We start from the raw sequence: 26,951 nt of genomic DNA, 5'->3' as shown, positions 1-26,951 counted from the left end.
GGGGCGGCGGGAGAGGGGGGCGAGGCGAGAGATTGCGAGACCCCTGAAAGATCTGCGAGACGCGAGACCAGAGGCTCGCCGTGGGAGACCTGGAGCTTGGGGCGCGAGCGAGTTTTCCTGCGCTCGTGGGAAGCGCGCGCAAGGTTCGCCGCATGGCCGGGACTCCGGGCCGTGGTCCTCGGGGCCCCCCCGGGATTTGTTACCTTCTTGGCTCCCTGCTGGCCGGACTGCTCTGCCCGGGGGCTGTCGCCTTCAATCTGGACGTGATGGGCGCCCTGCGCAAGGAGGGCGAGCCGGGTAGCCTCTTCGGCTTCTCTGTGGCTCTGCACCGGCAGTTGCAGCCCCGACCCCAGAGCTGGTGAGTCACCGCACCCGCCCAGAATCCCCGTGCCCGAGCCACAGATTTCCCCCAACCCCCATCCCATCTCTCAGTCTTCCAACCCCACGACGACTCAGGCTGTCCACAGATACCCCACACTCCAACCTTGCCTCATCTGTCTTGGGTCTGGAGGCGTACCCTCAGGCTCTGAGACCCCGAGGGTCTTGCTTTGGGGATGAGTTGGGAGAGAGAGGTTCTTGTCTTGGCAGGGAACGATCTCCTTTTGTTTTCCCCCCAACTTGCATCCTTGCTCCAGTCCCAGGGTCTGTGACTCCCCTCCGTCAGAGGGCTGAATTTCCTCAGGAAGAGGGACTGAACGTCTTGTCTCTGCTTAGGGCAGGAGGAGAGGGAAAGGGCAGAGAGGTTGAAGACACCCTGGGAAGGATGGAGGGTTAGACTCCAGACATAAGTTCCTGTGAGAACATTGCCATGGGATGGAATTAAGACAGCAGGACACTGGAGACCAGGGGAGACCTGCCATTTATTTCTGTGGCTCAAGAATATGAGGCTGGGAGAGGACCTGGGAGGGTACAGGGCAGCCTGTACTAGGTGGTTTGATTATGGAGCAGAAAACAGAGACCCCAAAAGTTGTAGCAGCAGCAGCAGCAGCAGCAGCAGCAACAGCGACAGCGACAGCGACAGAGACTCAAGAAGGATGCTGGCCAGGCTCGTGCTCCCCTTCCTCCTCCTCAGGAAATTTCCAGGTCTAGGAATCCCAGTAGTGGGGGAAGGCAGAGAGGAGTGAGGGGCAGAGTACAATTCTAGTTATTTCCTATTCAGTTCAGGACTCATTGGGAGATGGACACATGTGTGGGGCCTATGTCTGTCATGTTTCATATCCTATTGGCTCCAGCTACATGTATGATTTTAAGAAGAGAGACAAGAGGAAGAAAGCTTCCCACCCCCTCCTGCCAGGGGGCTTTTCTTTCCTAGGCCAGAGCCTAAGCCACACTAAGTGTCCATTACTGGGATCAATGCTGTCCACTGGGATTGTCTTCTCCTGGATAGTGTTTGCTTGGGGGCAGAGGGTAGGGACGGGAGCTCATTTCTCTTCCCCAGCTTGGGAAGGAGGGGCTAGCTCTAATCTTCTTCCATTATCCCTGTCATCAGGGAGCATGGTCAGTGGTCCCCCACCCTTTGGGAGAGATAGAAAGCAACTGACTTCATCTCTTCAGCCTTCTATCTGCTTCCTACCTCATCTTGTCTCTCCCTCCCTTCTTCCCCCATCGGCCAGAGTTCCAGGACTGGAGGCCTTTTTAGGACATGCTGAACTCTCTGAGCTATTTCCAGGCAAATTCTAAGTTATTTTTAATAGCTTGGTCTCTTGTCATTTCCCCCTCCTCTCTGAAGGTGGCCCCTTGACTCTGTCTCCCAGAGCCAAACTGGGGGCACTCCCAGAGGAGCCTGACTGTCTAACCCTGCTTTGGTTCCAGCAAGGGGTGCTCTGCTGCCTGGTGGCACGTGAGAGACCAGGTACCTTGCTCAGTCCCTAGCTTTTGAGTTTCAGTTTGCCTTCACCAGCACCCACCGATTGAAAGGCTTCACCCATTGTGATGTCTTTCAGTCTTGCCCCTGGATGAGACTTTGAAGTCTAACCTTCTTGGCTCTGTGGTTTCAGCCTCATTTATATCTTTCAGCTGTAAACTGGAGTTCAACCGTAGGACTACCAGATAGAGTTTTTGTGGGGATTAAGAGTTCTTAGTATGTATAAAACCCTTAGAATAGCGCAAAGTCCACAGGGAATGCTGTGAAAGTGTTATTCCTGTTACTGTTATTCCTGTATCATGATCCACAGAGCTAGAGAATAGCTTTAGTGCCTTACTGCAAACCTGGATCCAAAGGCTTGGCCAGATCACCCCGGCTGAGTCAACTTTTGGGCCAAGCACCCCCCCTCTCCCCCCAGAGGGCCACCCAGTTTGAGAGAGTCAGAGAGGGCAGGCCTTGGGTCAGAGCCCTGGAGTGTGTGCAGAATTGAGAGGTGTGGTGGTAGTGGGCTACTCCTTTGCTTCTACTTGGCCAGGCTCCTGGGGAATCCCTCTGCCCCCAGCTGCCAAGGTGTTCTTGCTTTTGTCTGCAATGGGTACAGCTGTGGCTGAGAACCAGTGGTTGGGAGTCAGTGTCCAGAGACCTGGGGTGGCCGGGGACTGTGGGATGAAGCCAGAAAAGGGTGTGGCTAGGGCAGAGGTGGAGGGACTAGAGAGGCTGTGTGTGGGAACTCTTGTTCCCAGGTTGGGTGGGCTGGTCTGTTCTCCACTGAGAGTGAGGCTGGCCGCATGTATGTGCACAAGCCTCTTTCTTCCATATGGACCTCTTCCCTCCATCCTCCTCCCCACTTAGACCTCTAGGGGAGAAGTGAACACTAAACACTGATATTAGCTTCTTCTGGTTCTTAGCTATGTGTTGACCAGCTGAGGCACTGGGTGTCTCTGGGAGTCCACACAACGTGTGCGTTCAACAAATGCATCCACATGCCTCCTATGGGGCAAGTGCAGAGATGAGTAAGATAGCCCCAGTCCTCCAAGACAGGGCCGTCTCTGAGTTTGGTGATGGGGCGGGGGGTACTGCGGACTTGTTGGAAGGTTGGCCGTGTCATTTCCTTTTTTGTGCAGGGTACCCTCCCCTCCCCTTCCTCCTGTTCTTTCTCTGGAGTGGTCTCAGTGTTCTGGAGATGGCCCATCATTGGCTATGGTGGAAAAGGCATGGGTTTTGGAGTTAGGCAGATGTGGATTTGAATTCCAGCATCGTACTTAATGTATGTGAGTGAGTCTCCTCCTCTGAAAGACGAGAAAGGAACCCTCATATAGGATTGCTGTGATGCTTAAAAGAGAGAATGCATGTAACTTGCCCAGCCTGATGTCTGCAACCTAGGTAGAGGGTGACAAATGTTCGTTCCTCATATCCTTGGCATCTAGCCTAGGGCCTTGCCCATAGTAGGTGCTGAAGAAATACTACTTCCTTGTCTCACCAGTGCCTGACACAAGGCTTGGCAGATGCTAAGTTCTCAATACATAGCTGTTGATGAATGCCGAATGCACGCTGTCTTCCTTGCCACTCCCTGCCCCCTCCTCACTCTGGACACTGGCTCTGACGCGGGATGACAGCTGCTAAGAGACTAGAGCTGTGGGAAGGGAGTGTGGCTCTGTGCCCTCCCCTCCCCCTCAGGACTGGCACAGTGCCCCATAGATGCCTGTCTGCAATATTGCCCGACACCACTTTGGGCCTCATCCCCAGCAAGGGAAATGGAGGAAGAATGTGGGAGAGAGGCCTCGAGGTTTCCCTGCTTCCACTTTTGAGTCTCTCCTTCTGTGAAGAGAGATCCTTGTAGTCAGCTGGGTGCCAGTCACCTCACCTTACCCCTTCCTTCACTCCTGGCCTGGGGTTCAGCCCCAGGGGACCCAGGCAGCCTTCATTCCCAGCACAGTCCTCCCCTGGGGAAAAAAACCTTGGCTGTGATCATGGAAAATTGTCCTGCCAAGAAAGTTGTAGCTGGGAAAGCGTCTGAGGGGGAGGTAGGAGAGAGGACAGGGTGGGGGCAGGGAGGGTGAGAGGAATGGGGAAAATCATGGATGTGGGGAGGAGGAGGAACAATGGGGAAGGGGGATTCAGGACAGGGGCAGAAAATGGGGGTAGGATTGGAGACAGAGGAGAAACTGGCCCCTACCTCCAGGCCAGCTGTCTGACGGAATCTGGGGTTGGCAGGGTTGCTGGGGGTGGGGTGGGGTCTTTGGTGGGCCCCGGATGAAGCGTGGGGGAACAGGCCCATATCTAGCCTCTTGCTCGGCCTCTGAGGCTGCTCCCTGGGCCACCTTGTGGTACCAGTGTGGGCTCCTGTTGCTTCTGCTCTCAGCATTCTTGGCATTTCTGGGAGGGTTCTAACTGGACTGGGTTTGGCGAGGAGGGTAGAGCTTGGGGATGGGGCCAGGAAGTGGGTAGGGAAGGCCTGGTCAGGAACAGGTGCTGGGAACAGGCGGTTCTTTCAAACTAGCAGCTCTGGCCAGGCTGCTTTGTTTGGCACATGCGCACGTGTGTGTATCTACAGTGCATGTGGCCCCTCATCCAGATAGTATGTGTGTGTGTGATGTGATGATTGCATGGCCAAGTATATTAATTTGTCCTCGCCAGACTTGGGGAAACTGACTTCTGGCCCTACTCCTTAGTTCTCCACACTCGGCTTGGTTCTGAGGGGTCGGGCCTGGGCAGCCCTGGGGAGGCACAGCGTTCTGTCTGCTAACTCCTGCTCCTGTCCCGTTGTGCAGGCTGCTGGTGGGTGCTCCGCAGGCCCTGGCTTTGCCTGGGCAGCAGGCGAATCGCACTGGAGGCCTCTTCGCTTGTCCCCTGAGCCTGGAAGAGACTGACTGCTACAGAGTGGACATCGACCGTGGAGGTGTGGTCCCTGTAGGGGTGGGGAGGGGGTGCAGCGCATGAAGGGGAGGAGAGGACTTGGCCTCCTCTTCCCTCTCCTTATTCCCAGTGTCCTGCCTCCAGCTGATGTGCAGAAAGAAAGCAAGGAGAACCAGTGGTTGGGAGTCAGTGTTCGGAGCCAGGGGCCTGGAGGCAAGATTGTCGTGAGTACCACTCCTTGTGACCGTATGCAAGGGTGGGGTGTGTGAGTGTGTATACGGTGTGCATGTGCACAGGTGTGTTTATAGAACACAGGCTGGCATGTAGTATGATGGCCTAATTCCCAGGACCTCAGAGAGATAGAAAAAAGGTATAAGACATGGTCTCTGTCCTTATTTTTATTTTATTTTATTTTTACTTTTAGAGAGAGAGAGAGTGAGTGTGAGCCGGGGAGAGGGGCACAGGGAGAGAAAGAGAGAGAATCTTAAGTAGGCCAACTCAGGGCTCAAACCCATGACCCTGAGATCATGATTTGAGCCCAGATCAAGAGTTGGATGCTCAACTGACTGAGCCACCCAGGTACCCCTGGTCCCTGTCCTTATAATTTAAAGCCAGCTATCTATCTATCTATCTATCTATCTATCTATCTATCTATCTATCCATTTGTCAAACTCTTACTGAGAACGTTTTAAGCATCAGGTGTTGTGCTAGCTACTAAGAGAGGAAACGTAAAGACAAGGAAAAGCCTGGTCCATGGCGCAAAGAGCCTACCACATAGTTCTCGAGACGCTCCTTCTCTCTTTTTCTTTTTCTTTTTCTTTTTCTTTTTCTTTTTCTTGCGTGTTTCTCTCTGTACCATCACTGACACGCAGATGCACAATTAAGCCACTGTGGGGCAGAATATGGTTAATGTTAAGTGAGGGGTACGGTCACTGTGTGAAAGTCCAAAGAAGAGTGGACAGAAAAGACTCCTGCAGGTGGCAGAGATCTTAGGCAACCTTTCCAGAATGAGCAACATGTCAGGAGCAGAGAGGGGAGGAAGTTCTTTGCAAAGTGGTGGCACTTACCAAAGTGTAGAGACAGGACCAGCTTGGCGTGTTGGGGACAGGCACATATGGCATGGTCAAAGAGGCAGAGTGCTGTGTGCTGGCTTAGTTGTACCTGCGGGTGCCCGGGCAGAATGTGGAACAAGGCTTCTTCCCTTCTGGGACAAGCGAGTGGGCACAAGTGGGATAGTTACGTATATATTGCCTACCACTGAGCTGAGTGGCGGTGCTCACATGATGTGTGTATCTGTGTGCATGTGTGTGTGCTCACGAAACCGTGCCTGCCACACGTCTGCATGCGGGCTGCGTGGCTCTCGTGGGTGATTGGCCCACACAGTGGATGACCCCACATCCCTTCCTCCCACAGACCTGTGCACACCGGTATGAGGCACGGCAGCGAGTAGACCAGATCCTGGAGACCAGGGATGTGATCGGTCGTTGCTTTGTGCTAAGCCAAGACCTGGCCGTCCGTGATGAATTGGATGGCGGGGAATGGAAGTTCTGTGAGGGTCGCCCCCAAGGCCATGAACAATTTGGGTTCTGCCAGCAGGGCACAGCTGCCGCCTTCTCCCCTGACAGCCACTACCTCCTCTTTGGGGCCCCGGGAACCTATAACTGGAAGGGTGAGTCACTCCTTGGGGAGGGGAGAAGGGAACCAAAATGGCCTCTTACCTCAGCAATGGGATTGGGAGCAGCACGTGGCCGAGCATGCCCACACATTCACCACCACGTAGCCCTGGGGCACTGGCACATCTCCCACCCCCATCGTGCCAGCACACACACAAATGGGGGCGTCTCCTGTCCTTCGAATGGCCGAGTGTTCCTCACCATGCTGGCATGAACCCCCACGTGCACGGCTGGGCCTGCTCACTCCCCAACCTCATCACCCCCATCCCCGTGTCCGCACGTTGCCGCTGGCCGAGCTGACACTTGGTGAGTGGGACAGCAAGTCTGTGGGGCCAGGAAGCTTGGGCTGGGGAAGGGGTAGAGACAGGGCTGCATGGGAGACCAGGGGTGTTCCCGTGTGCCTGTCTAACTGGCATCTGGCCTGAGAGGTGCTCCTAGCTCCCTGTCCCGGAGCACTAATGGGTCTGTCCTTGCAGGCACCGCCAGGGTGGAGCTCTGTGTGCAGGGCTCGGCGGACCTGGTGCACCTGGACGACGGGCCCTACGAGGCGGGGGGTGAGAAGGAGCAGGACCCCCGCCTCATCCCGGTCCCTGCCAACAGCTACTTTGGTAGGGACCCCTCCCTGGCCCAGAGCTGCTCTAACCCTCTGCTCCTCTCTCTTGTCATCCCTCTCCATGCTCCCATCCTTCTGTGTCTTTGTCTCTGGCTTTCACCCTGTCTCTCTCTGTCTTTCTGTTTCTGATTCTTATCTCTCTGGCCTCTTTGTCTCTTTCATATTCTCCACCTCTTCCTCTTGTACCTCCTTCTTCTTGCCTTTATGTCTGACTCTGTCTCCCCACTCTGTGGCCCCTCCTCTGGATGTCCCTTCCCTGGTGTCTCCCCCTACCTGCCCCCCCGCAGGGTTGCTCTTTGTGACCAACATTGATAGCTCAGACCCTGACCAGCTGGTGTATAAAACTTTGGACCCCGCTGACCGGCTCCCAGGACCAGCCGGAGACTTGGCCCTGAATAGCTACTTAGGTTTGTAAGCTTCCCTGGGCCCTGGGGGCTTGGCCTGGCCTCCCCTCCTCTCCTGCCCTGCCCTCACCAACATACACCCAGGGAAATCCATGTTGGGCCCACATTTCAGAGAAGAGCTGGGCGCGGTGACCAGGCCTGAGAAGATGCCCCCAGGGGGATGGCCTAGGGGGATGTGACCTGGGGTCTCTATGGAGGAAGAACCAGGTGGGCTGAGACCGTACTGGGAAAGAAGGAGGGTGGAGCTTTAGTGGGACTTTCTCTGAAGGGTGGACGGTGGGCACATGCCCGAGAAAACCCTAGCCTTGTTGGTAAGTCCCTCTCCTTGTCTCAACTGCATCCCTCTGCAGAGGGGGAGGAAACGAGGCCTGGGAGATGTTTGGGTGAACCAAGTTCTTTCCCACTCCCCTTTGGCTCCCCTCTGTCCACATGAAGACTTCCTCTCCCTGTGAGTGCGTTGGGAGTGGGGGAAAAGAAGGTGCATTGGATGGGACTGGGGCCACCTGGGTGTGCAGAGGGGAGACGTTCCCTGGGAACTTTACGCGTGGTGCCCTGCTCAGCTCCTGCCCAGCTGGCTGGACTTCCTAGTCATTGCCTTTGTCTTTCCTCCCCAGTCCCCAAGGCTGATCTCATCGCACTTCTTGTGCCAAACTCCAGCCTCTGGGTGTGGGAGGGCTTCCAGGGCTCTGGAGGGGGAGGTAGAGCAGTCCGGCTGTGGTGCTGATAACTTGGAGGGCACCTCTACCTTTTGGCTCCGGACCTGTGAGGAGGGGGCAAAGTGGAGGGAGCTTGGACACACCCTGGCTCCTAAATCTTTTGGGGAGTGCTCACTGGTAAGCCACCCCACCCAGGTTTCTCCATCGACTCGGGGAAGGGTCTGGTGCGTGCAGAAGAGCTGAGCTTTGTGGCAGGGGCCCCCCGTGCCAACCACAAGGGTGCTGTGGTCATTCTGCGCAAAGACAGTGCCAGTCGCCTGGTGCCTGAAGTTATGCTGTCTGGGGAGCGCCTGACCTCCGGCTTTGGCTACTCACTGGCTGTGGCCGATCTCAATAATGATGGGTAAGAGTGGGCACAGGGGAGTGCAGCCTGGGGGAGGCTGGGTCTAGGAGGTCTCAGGGGCCTCTGGCATCTGTCTGACTCCCCTGGCTGGGGAGGGAGCCACACTGACTATTTCCCTCTCTCCATAGCTGGGCAGACCTGGTAGTGGGTGCCCCCTACTTCTTTGAGCGCCAAGAAGAGCTGGGGGGTGCCGTGTATGTGTACATGAACCAGGGGGGTCACTGGGCTGGGGTCTCCCCTCTCCGGCTCTGTGGCTCTCCTGACTCCATGTTCGGGATCAGCCTGGCTGTCTTGGGGGACCTCAACCAAGATGGCTTTGCAGGTGTGATTGGGAACTGGAAAGCCTCAGGGGTGGGAGGGGGCAGGAGCAGGGATGGGGAAGTGCCTCAGAGGTCAAGGGGGAGGCCTTCTGAGGGCTCTGAGAGAGAAACAACCTGGGCTCACATCTTAGCTTTATCATTTTACCAGCTTTGGGACATTGGGCAAGTAACCTTTCTGATAGTCATATCTGCAGAGAGTAGCTAAGAGGCTTAAAGATGATGTGTGTAAGGTGCCTGGGACTTAGTAGCCTCTCAATAAAATAGAAAGCATATTATATGGAACTGAGTGATTGAGGGAAAGTTGGGGCCTGGACCCCATCTTCCTGCCCTGCCCCAGTCTGATTACCTTTCTCCCACACCCACAGATATTGCTGTGGGGGCTCCCTTTGATGGGGATGGGAAAGTCTTTATCTACCATGGGAGCAGCCTGGGGGTTGTCATCAAACCTTCCCAGGTAAGAGGGGGTCGTTGGGATGAGGTGTGGGGGTAATGGGTGTGGGGGAAATAAAGGGGGCACAACAGCAGAAGGCAGGGGGCAGGCTGGGGGTGATGCTGGTGGGGAGCTGATGGTCTGGTCCTGCAGGTGCTGGAGGGTGAGGCCGTGGGCATAAAGAGCTTTGGCTACTCCCTGTCCGGTGGCCTGGATGTGGATGGGAATCATTACCCAGACCTACTGGTTGGCTCCTTGGCTGACACTGCTGTGCTCTTCAGGTGATCAGCCCCCTCCTCTGCCTTTGCCTCTCCCTCCTTAAGGCCAGCTCTTCTCTTTCCCTGCCTCATAGTCTCATGTTTCTTGTGCTCTCAACTCCTCATTCCACAGGGCCAGACCCGTCCTTCATGTGTCGCATGAGGTCTTCATTGCTCCCCGAGCCATTGATCTAGAACAGCCTAACTGTGCTGCTGGCCACTCAGTCTGGTGAGGTGGGATCCAAGGGGAGGCAGGGAAAATTCAGGGTCCATTTTCCCCTTTTCTTCCTCTGCCCAGTGTGGGGCTGGGGACTGGGGCTGCGACAGGAGTGAGGTGTTGGCCCATCGGTCTTGCCTGGCTCAGGAGCTACCCTTGCCCCCACAGTGTGGACTTGCGGGTCTGTTTCAGCTACATTGCAACCCCCAGCAGCTACAGCCCTATTGTGGGTGAGTGAGGTTCCCTTCCCATTTTCCACCCTTTGGGTTTCAGGGTGGGTCACTCTGAGGTGGAGAGAAAGGCATCTCAGAGATAGGGTCAGATTAGAGCAGTTCTCCAGCTCACTGGCTCCCCTCCTCTCCCCACACACCATAGCCCTGGATTATGTGTTAGATGGGGACACAGACCGAAGGCTCCGGGGCCAGGTCCCCCGTGTGACCTTCCTGAGCCGTGGCCCAGATGACCCCAAGCACCAGGCCTCAGGCACCGTGTGGCTGAAGCACCAGCATGACCGAGTCTGTGGAGACACCATGTTCCAGCTACAGGTGGACACTGACCCCTTGGCCTCTGAGAGTCATTGTCGTTGCATGGTCTCTTTTTGTTGATTCCTCTTAGCTTCTTCCCAAACATGCTTACACCTCATTTTCTGATCTCCGCTTTTGGGAACCCTCCCTTATAGGCTGACCTTCTCCTCGCCAGCTGCCTTCTTGTGTCTTCCGCCTTCTATGTCCAGAGTACAAGTTCTGTCCTCCCTGGAGATGGAGATGGCAGGTTCCCCTGTCACACATGGTCCTCAAAGCCCTAGATCCTGGGCTCCTCCCTTTTCCATCCCAGTCGCTTTCCCTCCCCTTTGCTCTGGTCTCCACCTCTCTCCTTCACCTCCCTAATCTTCTTGCCAGGTTTCAAAATCTGTCCTAGATCTGGTTGGGGCCTGAAGATTGTATCCTTGTCCATCTTTCCTCTTCACAGGAGAATGTCAAAGACAAGCTTCGGGCCATTGTGGTGACCCTGTCCTACAGTCTCCAGACCCCACGGCTCCGGCGACAGGCTCCTGGCCAGGGTCTGCCCCCAGTGGCCCCCATCCTCAATGCCCACCAGCCCAGCACCCAGAGGGCAGAGGTGAGCCATGGGTTCTGGTTTAGCTCAGGAGAAGGGGCTAGGAGAAGCAGTGATCATTGTCCCTCCCAGTGACATGCATTTGTAGCTTTCAAAACTCTTTTATGTGCTACCTCAGCAGTTCCTCATATCTCTAGGTGCTGTGACAAGTAGACCCCCAAATGGAAAATGACCCAAGTGATCATGTGTTCCTAGTCAGAGGGGACACTAATCTTCCATCCCATGCATTCATTCAGGGGCCTGGGCTCATAGGGATCTGCCATCTTCAGATGTGGCCTCCAAGGTCCTTAGGTAGCCTCCCTCCTTATCACCCGGAAGGAAGAACATGAAGCCCCTTGTATGGCCCTCCTGGCCAGTCTGGAAGGGATGCTCTTCACTTCTCTTCATGTTCTAAATCTGGAACTCAATTACATGCAAGGGAGGCTAGGGACATGTGGCCTCGCTGTGGACTTACCTGCTGGCCTCTACCTTGTCATCATCACATGCTTGTTTTACTGAAAAGGACACAGCACAGGGTGGTCAGTGACCAGCTCAATATCACACAGCTAGTAAACAGCAGATCTGAGAGTTGAACCCAGGTTGCTTAATCTTGTGATACTCTACCCCACTGTATGCCTTAGTGACACATTCATCCCCTGCCTCACACCTACGAATCACCCTCTCCTCAAATCTCTCCTTAGATCCACTTCCTGAAACAAGGTTGTGGTGAAGACAAGATCTGTCAGAGCAACCTGCAGCTGGTTCATGCTCGCTTCTGTGCCCGGGTCAGCGACACGGAGTTCCAACCTCTGCCCATGTGAGGAGGGGTGAGGGGTCAGGTGGGGTGGGAAGGCGAGAATTCAAGGAAGAGAAGGAAGCCCCCTCCGGAGGGCCAGGCCGAGGCTGGGGAGGATCTGTGATAATTCAGAAGATGAGGATCAGTGATGGGGCCATAGGGGCTCTCCTGGCGAAGAATAACAAGACTTCACGATATATGATAGTATATGTATGTGAATGTATATGATAATATAAAGTTTACATACAGCCCACTGTTTAGTCTTCCCAACCCGGTGAGGTAGGAATTATTATTAGTCCCTTTATAGATAGAGAATGGGGGCCTTGAGAGGTTAAGTCACTTCCCCCAGGTGGGTAAGTAAGGGAGCTCAGACCGGAAGGGAGGTCTCCTGACTCCTAGTCTGATTCTCTGGAGTGTGGGAAGACCTGAGGTTTGGACTGGTGTGGAGGCCAATGTGAGGGAGCTGGTGGGAGGAGAGACTCAGGGGGTAGAAGCAGGCAGTGTGCACTGGGCGAGGAGGAGGCAGGAGTGGGAGAGGCAGAGGGAGGTGTTCAGATTTAGAGTGAATGGGATCTGACCTCCAGGGATGCAGATGGGACAACAGCCCTGTTTGCCCTGAGTGGGCAGCCAGTCATTGGCCTGGAGCTGACGGTCACCAACCTGCCCTCGGATCCAGCCCAGCCCCAGGCTGATGGGGATGATGCTCATGAAGCCCAGCTTCTGGTCACCCTCCCTGCCTCCCTGCACTACTCAGGAGTCCGAGCCCTGGACCCTGCGGTGAGGACCTGCAGCGGGGTGGGGGTGGGGTCTTAGGGGCTCCAGTAACCCAAACTAACCTCTTCTTCCCTCCCCACTGCAGGAGAAGCCGCTCTGCCTGTCCAACGAGAATGCCTCCCATGTCGAGTGTGAGCTGGGGAACCCCATGAAGAGAGGTGCCCAGGTGAGCATGTCAGCCCTTATCTCTGTTGGAGTGCCCGTCTAAGCCCAGACCCCTTCTCCCGCCCTTAGCCTTCCCTGACCCTAATCTTTCTCCACTCTTGGTCTAGGTTACCTTCTACCTCATCCTTAGCACCTCAGGGATCACTATTGAGACCACAGAGCTGGAAGTGGAGCTGCTGTTGGCCACGTAAGCCTGGTGGGGCCAGGGTGTGGTGAGGGTGGGGGCAGCTTGGTTGATGTCCACCTGGGTGGGGCTCTGCTGTCTTCATCTGAGCCCTTGAGGTGGTGCCTGTGCCCCCTGCCCATGCCTGCTCCTGCTCATATGCCAGGATCAGTGAGCAGGAGCTTCATCCGGTCTCTGCCCGAGCACGTGTCTTCATTGAGCTGCCACTGTCCATCACGGGGTAAGCTCCGACCAAATGGGCATATCTGCTGGAAGGGGGGACGCATTGCTACTCCTGAGCCCTGGCCCGGGCTCTGCCTACTGACCCTCCAATCAGCCAGGCCCCAGGCTTCCTCAGCCCCCGTTTTGACCCTTCTGCGCCAGGGTGGCCATTCCCCAGCAGCTCTTCTTCTCTGGTGTGGTGCGGGGCGAGAGCGCCATGCGGTCTGAGCGGGATATAGGCAGCAAGGTCAAGTATGAGGTCACGGTGAGTGTCCTGGTAAGGCCCCTCCTTTTTTGGCACGTAGAGAGGCTGAGACATGTCCCAAAGCTGTGGTTCTTCTACCCTATGGCGGTATGATGGGTCAGCAAGTTCAGGGCCTCCCCTTAGTCCTGGACCTTGGTTGTGGGCAGGTGTTTGTGTTGGGGCCTCAGTTGACCATTTTCTGGTCATGTCTGTATGGACATCTCACCTACTGGTCTAGGTAGGCCATGAGGGTCCAGGGAAGCTTTTCTGCCAGGGCCATTAGCTGGGGGATGGGGACAGAGGGGGAGGGATGATGTTTCTCCTTAGAACTCTGCCCTTGCTTGACTGGGGCCTCCCACCCTTGCAGTGACATCTCCAGGTCTTCCTGGTTTGGAGTGGGCAGAGAATGATGCTTGGTGGGGTCTAGGATCCCGAATCTTTGTTGAAATTCTGCTTCCTGAGGCCTTCCCCTCAGCCCTTGTCTCCTCTATCTCTGCAGATTTAGGGCCTGTTCAAAAACCAAGCTCCCTCCCTTCATATTTATTTGTGCCCACAGGTCTCCAACCAAGGCCAGTCGCTTAACACCCTGGGCTCTGCCTTCCTCAACATCATGTGGCCCCATGAGATTGCCAACGGAAAGTGGCTGCTGTACCCCATGCGGGTGGAGCTGGAGGGCGGGCAAGGGCCTGGGCAGAAGGGGCTCTGTTCCCCGAGGCCCAACATCCTCCAACTGGTGAGGCTTAGGCAGGGTGGTCGGGGCCACTGAAACAGGGTGGGGGTGGTTAGACTTTGGGGATGTCTTGGGGTTGGGAAGCCGGAGGGAGGGCCAGGAGGAAGGCAGTGGGGGAGGAGAGGCCACCTCAGGATTGCTGCTTGGAGGGATGCTCACTGCCTCCACTCCCTGCATCCAGGACGTGGACAGCAGGGATAGGAGGCGGAGGGAGCTGGAGCAGCCGGAGCAGCAGGAACATCCTGAGCAGCCAGAGCCCAGCACATCCTGGTGGCCAGTGTCCTCTGCCGAGAAGAAGAAAAACATCACCCTGGTGAGGGCAGGGCAGACATGGTACAGTCGGAATGAAGGGCAGGGGTGTTGGTGCTGTGACGGGATGCCGGGGGACAGGGAGCTTTAGGGGGTGGCTGCCTGAGAGGCTGGCCTGTTGAAAGGTGTGATGGCCAGACACTTGGACAGAGTTGACAAGACAGGTTACGTCACAGCTGCTGACATTACAGGTCCCCTATGGCCACCAAGTACTCAGTCCAGAGCAGGGCACTTGACCTATAGCCAGTTAGCCGCACAATCAATTCCTTGTTTTACATAGTTTGGTTCTTTAAGTAGATATATTGAGCCGATGAGCACGCGCTCTGTGCTCGACCCTTGTAGGATGGTGCTGGCAGTGAGAGTGTGGAGGGCAGACTAGGGGGGTGGTGGTGGGGGCAGACTATGGCCTGGTTGCAAGGAGGTGAATCCCAGCTATGGAGGAGTGGGCAGTAGAAGGAGTCAAAGAGACAGTTTGCAGGGGGATCTTAAACAGTTGGGCCAGCTCTGGTATCATCTGTCTGGGAGGGAGCTCCACCCGAGCACCTGTTTCTTGTGGGGGCCCTCAGCCTCCCTGCTCCACTAGAGCATAGCAGGAGCATGGCAGGAGGCAAGATGAAGGCACGTGCGGGTAGTCCGAACTTGAAAAACAGCAGACTCCCTGTTACGTGTGTTGTCCTGCTTTTTCTACATGACTAATTTCCCTTGAAAGGCCTCCCTTTTTAATAAGAACTTGAAATCTATTCTTTTGCTGAAGATTGCTTTTAGAGGGGGGCGCCTGGGAGGCTCAGTTGATTAAGTGTCATTGATTTTGGCTCAGGTCATGATCTTACGGTTCACGGGTTTGAGCCCCACATCAGGCCTGCTTGGGATTCTCTCTTTCTCTTTCTCTGCCTCTCCCCTATTCTCTCTCTGTCTCTCTCTCCCTGCATCCTTTCTCAAAATAAAGAAATAAACTTAAAGACTTTAAAATTGCTTTTAAACAAACCGATCAAGGATTCTTGAATTGCTCAAAAGTGGCAAAATAAAAGACCATGCAAAGAATTCGAATGCTTTCAAAGCCATTCTCCTGTACATGAAGTGTGGTGACTATAACACAAATTTTAGGCAATTGGATCATCAGGTGGGATTGGGCCAAGTGAACTTAGGTCTGACCTGGAAGGAGCAGGGCTTAAGTCCCCTGTCCCACAGCAGCTCCTGGGACAGCCTCCTCCTCCTTCTGTGGGTTTGGGCTTAGTGTAGGCATGTGGCTTTGCCCACCATGGACCTGGGTTCAAATATCTGTTCCACCACTTACCAGCTTTGCTAGCTGTGCAACTTGAGGCAGGTCACCAGGCCTTTTTTTTTTTTTTTTTTAAGATTTTATTTTTACTATTATTATTTTAATGTTTATTTCTTTCTGAGACAGAGAGAGACAGAGCATGAGTGGGGGAAGGGCAGAGAGAGAGGGAGACACAGAATCAGAAGCAAGCTCCGGGCTCTGAGCTGTCAGCACAGAGCCCGATGCGGGGCTTAAACTCACAAACCATGAGATCATGACCTGAGCTGAAGTCGGTCGCTCAACCGACTGAGCCACCCAGGCGCCCCAACATTTTATTTTTAAGTAATATCCAAGCTCAGTGTGAGGCTCAAACCCATGACCCTGAGATCAAGAGTTGCATGCTCCACAGACTGAGCCACGCAGGTACCCCCCCCTTTTTTTTTTAAAAGTAATTTCTATACCCAAAATGGGGCTTGAACTCATGACCCCGAGATCAAGAGTTGCATGCTCCACGGACTGAGCCAGCCAGGAGTCCTGCACCTGGCCTCTTTGAACTTTAATTCCCTAGTTTGGAAAATGGGGATGATAATAATATGCACCTTGCAGGACAGTTGGAAGCTTTAATAAGTACCTTGCAGGTAAGTGGTGCTCAGTAAAGGGAGCCATTGTTATATAACATAAGCATTCATTGGGGAAGTTACTCTGCTGCTGATGTCAGGTAAGAGACCCCCTCCCTGCTCTCCACGTATTTCAAGGCCAGGTAGACCAGATTTGGGGTAGGCTGCTCTTTTGGACCACGGGGTTAGTTTGGGAAGACTTCCTGGAGAAGGTGAGTTTGAGGTCGGGTAAGGAAAATGGGAGAGACATGAGTGAGGAACAAGGGGAAAAGGGGGTCCAAGGTGTCGGAGCTCATGGAGGGATGGAGTGTAGGCACTGGGCAGACTCTGTGTCTGTGTGAACACATATGTGAGGGTGTTGGGCCCTCCATATGCTCAGAGGGCTGGGGCCAAGTGGCTCAGAGCCCTGCCTGTCCTTGTCCCTAGGACTGTGTCCGGGGCACTGCCAACTGTGTGGTGTTCAGCTGCCCTCTATATAGCTTTGACCGAGCTGCTGTGCTGCACGTCTGGGGCCGCCTCTGGAACAGCACCTTCTTGGAGGTAAGAGCCCTGTGGGGGTGCCGCACTGGTGTCTTCTTCCCCAGCAGTCTGTCTGGGACTCACCGCTGCTTCTGCCTTCTCCCGAAATACACTCTTAACCCAAGACAGGCAGAAATACCCTCTGGGCTGGGGACCCTTCCATTTACAAATTCAGGAGCTGGCGGGGAGGGGAGATGGGGGGCATGGGGCATTCAGGAGGAGGCTGTCCTTCCCTGCTCCCTTAGGAGTACTCAGCTGTGAAGTCCCTGGAAGTGATTGTGCGAGCGAACATCACTGTGAAGTCTTCTATCAAGAACTTGCTGCTCAGAGACGCCTCCACAGTGGTGAGCTGCAGGCCTGGGGATGTTGGGGTGAGGAAGCTCTTCTTTCCCTTTGTGCCAGCCCTTATTCTCTTAACCCCTCATTCCCCAGATCCCAGTGATGGTTTACCTGGACCCTGTGGCTGTGGTGGCAGAAGGAGTCCCCTGGTGGGTCATCCTCCTGGCTGTACTGGCCGGGCTTCTGGTGCTGGCGCTGCTGGTGCTGCTCATGTGGAAGGTGAGGCTCAGGGAGGTGGGGCCGGGGGTCTTCCCTGCCAGGCAGGTGGCCTTTCACGCTGTGGTTCTCCTTCCCAGCCACACTCTCATTTGTTCAGCCAGCCTGCGCTCAACACTTGTATGTCCCAGGGACTCTCTCAGGCTTTGGACGTCTCAGAGAGAAGTCAGATGCAGATCTTGGCCTCAAGGATTTGAGAGTCAGTCTAGTGGGGGAGGTGAGCCTTGTAGTTAAGGACAAGGCAGAAGGCGCTAAGGCAAGACAGTGCAGTGGGAGTTCAGAGGTGAGAGAGCTTGAGAGCAGTTGGCTTAGAAGAAGGTGCGGTTGTAGGATGTGGATGTGGGGGATGAGGTGGGTGGGATCAAAGGAGGCAAAGTCATAGAGGCAGGGAAGTGTGGTCTGATCTCACTGGAGCCTGGCAGGTAAGGCCGAGAAGGGAACTGTGACACAGAAGGCACAGCAGGTGACACTTACCTCCAGGGACTACCTCCAGGACTGAGCTTGGAGCCTCCACGTACCAGGCTCTACCTGGAACTGTCTTCGTACATAGTATAGATGGAATCACATTTGTGTCTGGGGTTCCATGTAAAAGCATGCACATGCACATGTCAGTACACGGAATCACATCCACCATCAGTGGTCATACCCTGAACCACATGCCACAATGGGGCTCTGGGGAACCATGCATGTTCTTGGGGCCCCATGGAGGACTGGCCCTAGTCTTCCCTGGACCAGTTGCTGACCAAGCACACTGTTGGGCAAATGTGAGTCATCAGTGGACCAGGCCTCTGGATTAGCATCCAAACTGTTGGGAGCCTGGCCAGTCTTAGGGGAGATGGATACCTTCATGAAACTGGCACCAGACTCCCTGCTCCCTGCTTTCATGGGAGGGGGACAGAGCAGAGATAAGGGCCTCCATCCTTCTTGAGTCTTCCCATCCTCCACCTCTTTTGCTCCCTTCCCCCCCTTGACATCCCAGTGTGGCTTCTTCCATCGGAGCAGCCAGAGCTCGTCTTTTCCCACCAACTATCACCGGGCCCGTCTGGCTGTGCAGCCCTCAGCCGTGGAAGCTGGGGGCCCAGGGACTGCGGGGTAATTGTGTGTGTGCATGTGTGTGCGTGTGCGCGCGCGTGTGTGTGTGCGCACGCGCGCGTGTGTGTGTGTGTGTGTGTATGTGTGTGTAACTGTGAGTAGAGCCCCCGGCATTCAGGGGACCAAGAATGTGCAGGGTGAAGAACTGAGATTGCATGAGGGTGGTGTGAGTTCTAGGAACTGGGGTGGGCGGTTATCATAAGGGTGAGATTATAAGGGTGAGTATACATAGCCTGAGGCATGCGCAGAGGGGTGGGTGGGCTCCCAGCATATGAGCATGTGGGAGTGCAGGAAGGTTCGTGCATGGCTTTTCTGTGGGCATGGGCGTGCAGAGACAAACGTGCAAGGACATGCCGTGCAGTTGGAGCATGTAGGAGTCTCAGGCAGTCCTGAGTATGAGTGTGCAAGGGACACATTTCCACTTTCGTGTGTAAGGGCCAGCATGTTCACGATGTAGGAAGGGGCTAGGCCACCATATTCATGGATGAGAGGGCCCTGCCCTGAGGAAGATGCCATTTGAGTACTCGGGCTGTGTGCATCTGAGGCTCGAGAGGAGTCATTCCAAGTATGCAGGGGTCTAGGGAGCGATGTTTTGCCTCAGATCTCGTTTGTGTCCTGGGGCATGCTATTGGGTCTCTTAAAAAGTTTGGGTGGGGTCAGCGGTCCTGACGTTCCATCTTCAACTCCCTCTTCCAGGAGCCAAGGGATATGTCCTTGGTCCTGCACCCTTGGCCCCTCCTGGTCTTTCTCTTTCTGTGAGTGACGACCTGGGGACCCCACATTGACTGTGGCACCTGCAGGGGCCGCGCACTGCACTGGATGCTGTCCAACGCAACCCCTTTCAGCCGTAGTTGGTACTTTCTGTCCCAGTGATGGTGGAGGCAAGGCTCTGTGCTGTGCTGATATCTGCTCCAGGGACCTCAGCCCTGCACACTCCTCACATTGGGCCTGGTGTCCTTACAGATGGGATTCTTCAAGCGGGCACGGTACCCCGAGGCCACCGTGCCCCAGTACCACGCGGTGAAGATCCCGCGGGAAGACCGACAGCAGTTCAAAGAGGAGAAGACGGGCACCATCCTGAGGAACAACTGGGGCAGCCCCCGGCGGGAGGGCCCCGATGCACACCCCATCCTGGCTGCGGATGGGCACCCTGAGCCAGGCTCAGAGGGGCATCCCGTGTCAGGCACCGCCTAGCTGCTTCCGTCCCAGCCTGGCCTGTGGGTCCCCTCCACCCTTTCCCCAGATATGGCTCCTTGGGATGAAGAGGGTAGAGTGGGTTGCTGGAGTCCCATCAGGATGTGACAGGATCTGTTTCCTCAGGGGCGTAGATGTCTCCCCCCACCCTCTACAAGGAGCACCTCTCAAAACTTCCCCTTAGAACACACTTCCCCTTAGAACACTGTGAGATGAGGGCAGATCAAGAATGGGGTTGTGGGGGTTGGGGGAGAAGGGCAGTGAGGTCCTGATGCAAAAGTGGGAGAGGGGACCCTAATCCCTCCTTCTCCCATTCACCTTGTTTAATAGGACCCCAAGGACCTGTCCCCCTGAAAGTGCCTTAAACCCAGAGGGTTGGAGAGGAGGTTGTGTTGCCGACTCAGGGGTTCTTCTCTCCCTAGTTCCCCCTCTTCTCTGACCTTAGTTTGCTGCATCAATCTAGTGGATTTTATCTATTTATTAAACAATATTTGAGGACAAAACCTCTGACTTCTTTGCTGAGTCTGCTCCCCCTTGTCCAGGATCTCCAGGGTAAGATTGCTTCTCTCTGCACCCCCCACTCCAGCTCCAGACAAAGCTGGTAGTGGGAGGGAGGGTTGGGGGGCCGGCGGGGTGCATGTATCATGACTTTCGTGACCAGTCCCTGGAGGTACGTGCTTCAGACAGAGAGGAGGGGGAGCTCTACTGTGGGAACAAAGGAAAGGGACAGGGAACTGCCCTAGGAGTGGGTGGGCAAAAATTGGGAGACCCAGTCTAGGAAAGGAGAGAATATCACTTTCCTCCCTGTGGTCAGGGTGGGAATGGAGTTCTTTCACTTTGTTCATTTTTTTTGAAAGTAGATTTCACACCCAGTGTGGGGCTTGAACTCATGACCTTGAGATTAAAAGTCATGTGCTCTATTGACTGAGCCAGGCTGGCGCCCCAGAGCTTTTTCACTTTGGAAGGAAGAATTGAAGTTAGACTCCTGGCAGAGGTGGAGGGAAGGAGGAAGAGGGGGTGGTGGGGGGAATGACTTCTTTGCCTAGATTTCTCTCAGGGGAAGACAGACTTAGCAGGTAGGTGGGATTGCTCTGGCTGGAGGCAGGGCTTGGGGAAGGGTTATTTTATAGCCTTTCCCATGATATGGGGTCCAACAGGTAACCACTTGAAGGGAGGGGGTTGTTGTTCCATTTGGAGTTCAGAGAACTGGGCACTCTCCAGATCCTTCCAGGTCTCTCTGGTGAGGCAGCAGCCATCCCCAATGTGTTTCCAAGTAGGCTCTAAAACTTGCTGCCACAGTAAGGCCCAGCTGCCACGGGGCTCAGCCACATGCTCCCAGAAGAAGAACACTCCTCCCTGGGAGAGAAGAGTTAGTGTCACTTGCTCCATTCCGCACCCTTCCTCTCACTTCACCCCCACCCTGCTGACCAAACCTGGTCAAGCCTCTTGGTGAAGCAGGGGTTGCTGGTCTGCAAGTTTATGAGGGGAATTGTTCTGCTCCTGACTTTTTCTGCAGACTTTGGCTCCCACCCTCCCACTCAAAAGGGCATGTAAGGAACCCCCCAGTGGGGATGACTGGTGAGAGATCTTTAAAAGATGGCCAGAGGAACAACCTAGCCAAGGGCAGATAGATGGTGAGATGGAGAGACTAGAGCAGAGATCTCACTGTGTACAGAGATGCTCACTGCCAAAATTCAGATGCGTACACCCAACCTCTTCCTTTGGCCAACATCCCAGGGAAACCTTGCGCCTGACTTCTAACACTGGGGTTCCTTCAGCTCTTGTCTCCTTGCTGAACCCTCTCTGAGTGATCTCGTGTACCCCTGTGCTCTGAATTTACCAGCTACAAGCTGGTGACTTCCAGATCACTATCTTCAGGCTACACCTTTTTCTGACTTCCAGATCTGGACTTCTAACCGCCTCTGTGACTTTTCCTCCTGGCTGTCTCAGTGGCATCTCAGGCCTAACAAGCCCCAAATAGGTTTCTCCCATTTCAGCAAATGACACTTCCCTCTAAACCTCCCTCCCTCCACCAGTCACTCATGCCAGAAACCTGGAAACCATCCTAAACTCCTTTCCACGCTCAGTTCAAAATCTTATAGATTCTATTTCCCCTAATATCTCTATCTAGAACACTCTTTTATTTTCCCCACTCCCCCACAACCTGCTTAATCTCTCAGATCTCAATGTAAAACCTCACTTCCTTAGGTGTCCTTCTCCCCTCCTCCCATCTTCCCCTACCTCCCAAACAACCGCCGCGTAAGGTGGCTCTCCTGTGTGCTTCCACAGCATCCTATTCTGCCCCGTCGAAGCCCTGGTCCTATTTGCTCTTCACCAGCAGATGGGGGTGGATGAGTGTCTAATGCGCTAGTACAGCACATTCTCCTTTCTGGAGCGGCCACTGCTGCCTTTGCCTGCCCCTTGCCCATTCCCTGTCCCTTCTACTTACCGGCCTCAGCACTCTCTGGACCTCCTGCAGGACCCTCCTCGGACTCTGCACAGAGCACAGCACCAGGGTGCTGACCACCACGTCCATGGACCCGTCGGCCAGTTGTTTCATGTCCTCTCCGGAAGCCACCACAAACTGTTCATATTGGAGATGCCTGTTCTCAGCCATGCTCTTTGTCAGCAACTTCTCCATGTGGGGGTTTGGGTCCAGGCAGGTGATCCGGCAGCCAGCTGGGTAGAACTGGAAGTTGGCACCAGTGCCGCAGCCCAGCTCCAGCAAGGCCACCTTCCCGGAGCCTCCCGTAAGCCTCTTTATCTGGCCAAAGAGCTCCCGTTTCTTACTCTCCATCTTTTGGTTGCTCTTGGCAGTCAGTGCCGCCATTAGGTAGGGGAAGTAGCTTTTGCACAGGGGCTGCCAGCAGCCCAGCAGGGCCATCAGGTGCAGGGGCAGGGTCAGGAGCAGCACCAGCAGCTGCAGGAGTCGGACCAGGACATCCATGACAGACCGACTCTGAGTGGCGCTTCCGCTGGGGTGTTGGCCTTTTCTCTCTTTGCAGTCACTGCAGACAGGAGTCTCTCTTCCTCCTGTGACAGGACTTTGTTCCCTGTGTCCTCATTGTCAATTTTTTCTTTGCCAGGATGGGGGAGGGTGTATGGAATACCTCCGGAGGGCTCAGCTCTTTTAGCCCTACAGGCTCTTCAACAAGTTTTATGGGGGGTGGAGGCACAGGTGGTGCTAGTGTCCTGAGTTCCGGGGTGCTCTGTCAGTTGAAGGCGGAAAGTGCTGATCATTTCAGAGAGGAGTGGGAAGGGCGGAGACAGATATGTCTCAGGTCACAGCTTCATGGGGGCCAAGTGCTGGGACAGAGCTGACTCATGGGCATGTGCTGGCCTCATTCTGTCCCCGGGACGTGCACAGGTTATGCAAGCTGGAAACTCTGGTTGGATTCTCCTGGCATACCCCCAGGGCCCTGTAAACTGTAACATGCCTTTGCCCCAGATAGAAGTCAAACACAGAGTATTCAGGGTAAGGCCCGATTGGTCAGAAGAAGGAGGGAGGTTGCAGGCCAAAAGGAAGGCATTTTCTCAACTGACTGGTGTTTGTTATCACATTCAAGGCTGCAGTGCCTCAGCAATAGAAGAAAAGAAGGGAGAAAAAGAGTGGAGAAGAAGAGTCGGGAGGTGTAGGTCCCAGAATTAGTTCTGCCATTACAACTTGCTGTTTCTTTGGGCAAGTCTTTTTGCTTTCTGGGCTCCAGCTTCTCATCTGTAAAATGGGGAGATGGAGAGAGATTGGGTGGGCCTTACACAGTTTCCAAGGTCTCCTCCTATTTCCACATTCGTGTGATCTAAGGAGAGTGGGGGGAGATGGGAAGCAGGTGATGCTAGCTGTCCTTACAGCCTAGGACAGTACCCCCCGAGGCTTCGGTACTAGGCTGCCACTAAGGCAAGAGAGTCTCAGAGCCCAGATTTTGGGGTCATAGTCATCTTAGCAGAAAGTCACCAAATTATTAGATGGTGGCTTTTCTTTTGGCCCAAGCCTCCCTCAGAGTCTTGGGGGAAGCTCCCCCAGACAGTCCTAAGGACTGCACACCAATTGCACAGAGGCCAAAGGAAATTTTGTATAGCTCAGAATTATACAAGAGGGAATGACAATAGTCTAAAATCTCATGAGGAACATTTCCCAGGGCCATTGATGGCCTCTGGAGGAGGATTGAGTTTTAAAAAAGTCCCTGGTTGAGAGGGTCACTCTGTCAAAGTCCGCTGCCTCTGCCCTCCAGTCGACCCACCAACGGATCTGCCCTGGCCAGTGGGGGCCTTAGAAAAAAGGTCTGGGGACAACTCCTGAGTCAGGCAGGGATGAACTATTTCAGGAAACTGTCTTTTCCCACACAGCTGCCAGAGCCAGGAGCAGCCCCTGTGCTGCTGCTCCGGAGAGAGGTTCTGTGACCCCACAATGAGACACATTCTTCTCTAGGCTTTGCTTCTGTTGTCCCTGTAAAGGAGGCAGAAATTCCCCCCACAGTAGGGGCACGAGCTCATGAAGGAAGTGGCAATGTTTGAAGCCTGTTCATGACACGGTGTAGGCACAGAGTCGCTTTCTGCAGTAGTAAAGAGAGTCAGGGGTAGACAACCCTATTGGGGGACAAAAGAGGCGCCTCAGAGGGGGATAGGTGTATGGAACGAAGCAGGTGTATGGGACGGACACTGCCTGCCCCTTCCTGGAAAGGGTGAATGGCTCAGTTCAGTGGAGACTGGGGTGAGCTGGAGAAGTGGTGGGAAGTGAGGTCAGAGAATAGTTGTTCCTTAGAGAAGGGTTCTTTTTGGTTTTAAAAGAATCATTAAACTCTTTTTTTTTTTTGGAAAAGGTAATACAGTCACAAGGCACAAAATTTAAAAGGTACAAAGGGACTATGGAGAAAGTTCTGTCTTCTACCCCCATCTCTCAACCATTCGGATGCCCCCTCTGGATGCACTAAGCATCACACTAGCCATTTCTTGGAATCTTTCTGGAGCTGGAGAGGATCTGCAAATTAGCAGATAACACACCCACCACGCATTTAGATGTATAGACACATATGCATATACATACTCCCCTTTCTTTACAAATGATAGTGTGTTGTACACGCTCTTGAATACCTTGCTTTATTGGGTTTGGCAGATACTGCCCAAGAGTCTTCCAAAGTGGCTATTTCAATTTACACTTCCACCAGTTACATAGTAACATTTGGTATTATGCATCTTTTATCTATCTATCTATCATCTAATCTATCATCTATCTATTTATCATCTATCTGTTTATTCACTCATTCATATTATTATTGACTCACAGATTTCCTATTTTATTCAATGGGTTGTAACCTAATACCCTATTTATTTACAGTTTTATTAAGGTATGAGTTGCATAAGAAAGCATACATATTTATAGTGTATGATTAGATAAGTTTTGACGTATGAATACACTTGTGAAACCATCATCACAATCAACATAATGAACATGTCTACCAACCATTGAAGTTTCCTCATGTCTCTTTGCAATCCATCTTTCCCTTTTCCATCCCCATCCTCAGGGAACCACTGGTCTGCTCTGTCACTATAGATTAGTGCATTTTCTAGAATTTTAGATAAATGGAAGCCTATAGTATGTATTCTTCTTGTCTGGCTTATTTCACTCAGCATGATTATTTGGAGATTCATCTGTGTCATTGCATGTATCAGTAATTCATTTTATTGCTAAGTGGTATTCCATTTTATGGATATACCATAAATTATTTATCCATCCAGCTGATAATGGACATTTGGACTATTTCTGGTTTTTGTTTATCACAAATAAAGCTGCTATGAACATTTATGTGCAAGTCTTTGTGTGGACATATGCTTTCATTTTCATGTCCTTTGGGTAATTGCCTGGGTGTGGAATGGCTATTTATTTATTTATAATGTGAAATTATTCTTTTATTTTGGAAGTGTCATTTGTTTAATTTTTTATTGAAGTATAATTAACATGTAGTGTTATATATAATTAATTAATTCAAGTGTACAAGATAATGACTCAACAATTCTATACAGTACTCAGTGCTCATCACGATGAGTAGTACTCTTAATCCCCTTTACATATTTCCCCCATTCCCCTACCCACCTCCCCTCTGGCAAACACCAGTTTGTTCTCTGTATTTAAGGGTCTGTTTTTTGTTGGTCTCCTTTTTTTTCTCTTTGTTTGTTTTGTTTCTTAAATTCCACATATGAGTGAAATTGTATGGTATTTGTCCTTGTCTGACTTATTTCACTTAGCATTATACTCTCTAGGTCCATCCACATTGTTGCAAATGGCAAGATCTCATTATTTTTATGGCTGAATAATATTCCATTATCTATTTATCTATCTATCATCATCATCATCTATCTATCATCTATGTATCTGTGTATTTATGTATGTATGTATGTATGTATCTATCAATCATCTATCTATCTCTATCTCACAGCCTTTTTATCCATTCATCTTTTTTTGGAAATTTGCATTGCTTCTTTATCTTGGCAATTGTAAATAATGCTGCAATAAACATAGGGCACATATACCTTTTGAATTTTTGTTTTATTTGGGTAAATACCCAGTAGTGGAGGTACTGGATCATATAGGGATTCTATTTTTAATTTTTTGAGGAACCTTCATACTCTTTTCCATAGTGGCTGCACCAGTTTGCATCCTCAACAATAGTACATGAGGGTTCTTTTTCTCCACAACCTTGCCAACACTTATTATTTCTTGGGTTTTCGATTTTAGTCATTCTGACAGGTTTAAGGTGATAGGAAGCTGGGTCTCTTCCCTTAAAGAGGAAATGCCATTTATTTTTCTTTTTTTATTGTGGTAAGATACACATAACAAAACTTACCATCTTAGACATTTTAAGTGTACTATTCAGTGGTGTTAAAAACATTCACAGTATTGTGCAACCATCATCACCATCCATCCCCATAACTCCTTTTATCATGTAAAACTGAAACTATATCCAATAAACAATGACTCCCTATTATCCCCTCTCCTTAGTCCCTGGAAACCACCATTATACTTTCTGTCTTTATGATTTTGACTGCTCCAGGTATGTCTTATAAATGGAATCACACAGCATTTGTAGCATATTGAAGAATTTCTTCCTTTTTAAGGTTGAATAATGTTTCATTATATGTATATACTACATTTTGCTTATCCATTCATCTATCGTTGGACACTGGGTTGTTTCCATGTTTTAGCTACTGTGAAAAATGCTGCTATAAAAGTGTGTGTACAAATATCTCTTTGAGACCCTGTTTTCAATTCTTTTGGGTATATTCCCAGAAGTGAAATTGATGGATTATACGGTAATTCTATTTTTTTTTTTTTAATTTTTTTTTTCAACGTTTATTTATTTTTGGGACAGAGAGAGACAGAGCATGAACGGGGAAGGGGCAGAGAGAGAGGGAGACACAGAATCGGAAACAGGCTCCAGGCTCCGAGCCATCAGCCCAGAGCCCGACGCGGGGCTCGAACTCACAGACCGCGAGATCGTGACCTGGCTGAAGTCGGACGCTTAACCGACTG

At 52.7% G+C, this 26,951-nt stretch overlaps 2 protein-coding genes across 7 annotated transcripts; one reads left to right on the top strand and one right to left on the bottom strand.

Annotated features, from left to right (window-relative positions):
- ITGA7 (integrin subunit alpha 7) lies at positions 1-19,929 on the top strand. Of its 6 annotated transcripts, XM_006933789.3 has the most exons (27): positions 1-358; positions 4,636-4,763; positions 4,865-4,944; positions 6,134-6,389; positions 6,870-7,001; positions 7,294-7,413; positions 8,262-8,469; positions 8,598-8,791; positions 9,155-9,243; positions 9,373-9,500; positions 9,610-9,705; positions 9,862-9,923; positions 10,069-10,238; positions 10,663-10,812; positions 11,490-11,605; positions 12,169-12,361; positions 12,444-12,524; positions 12,631-12,710; positions 12,853-12,927; positions 13,071-13,173; positions 13,709-13,885; positions 14,064-14,195; positions 16,493-16,606; positions 16,831-16,929; positions 17,018-17,143; positions 18,120-18,232; positions 19,196-19,441. In XM_006933789.3, the coding sequence occupies exons 1-27, from the start codon at positions 153-155 to the stop codon at positions 19,254-19,256; spliced, it is 3,489 nt and encodes a 1,162-aa protein (XP_006933851.1). In that variant the 5' UTR covers positions 1-152; the 3' UTR covers positions 19,257-19,441. The 6 variants fall into 6 exon arrangements, with proteins under 6 accessions (XP_006933851.1, XP_011282347.1, XP_003988902.1 ...); XM_011284045.3 differs by lacking the exon at positions 18,120-18,232 and having other exon boundaries at positions 6,870-6,947; positions 19,196-19,929; XM_003988853.4 differs by lacking the exon at positions 18,120-18,232 and having other exon boundaries at positions 19,196-19,929.
- METTL7B (methyltransferase like 7B) lies at positions 19,890-22,708 on the bottom strand. The gene is made up of 2 exons (XM_003988851.5): positions 21,876-22,708; positions 19,890-20,782 (listed from the first exon to the last, which is right to left on the bottom strand). The coding sequence occupies exons 1-2, from the start codon at positions 22,371-22,373 to the stop codon at positions 20,546-20,548; spliced, it is 735 nt and encodes a 244-aa protein (XP_003988900.1). The 5' UTR covers positions 22,374-22,708; the 3' UTR covers positions 19,890-20,545.
- Positions 22,709-26,951: the final 4,243 nt, after the last annotated feature.

The sequence above is a fragment of the Felis catus genome, chromosome B4 (assembly GCF_018350175.1).
Source record: "Felis catus isolate Fca126 chromosome B4, F.catus_Fca126_mat1.0, whole genome shotgun sequence".
Taxonomy (NCBI): Eukaryota; Metazoa; Chordata; class Mammalia; order Carnivora; family Felidae; genus Felis; species Felis catus.
The sequence above is the reverse complement of the archived record's forward strand: the minus strand, read 5'-3'. Positions and strand labels throughout refer to the sequence as shown.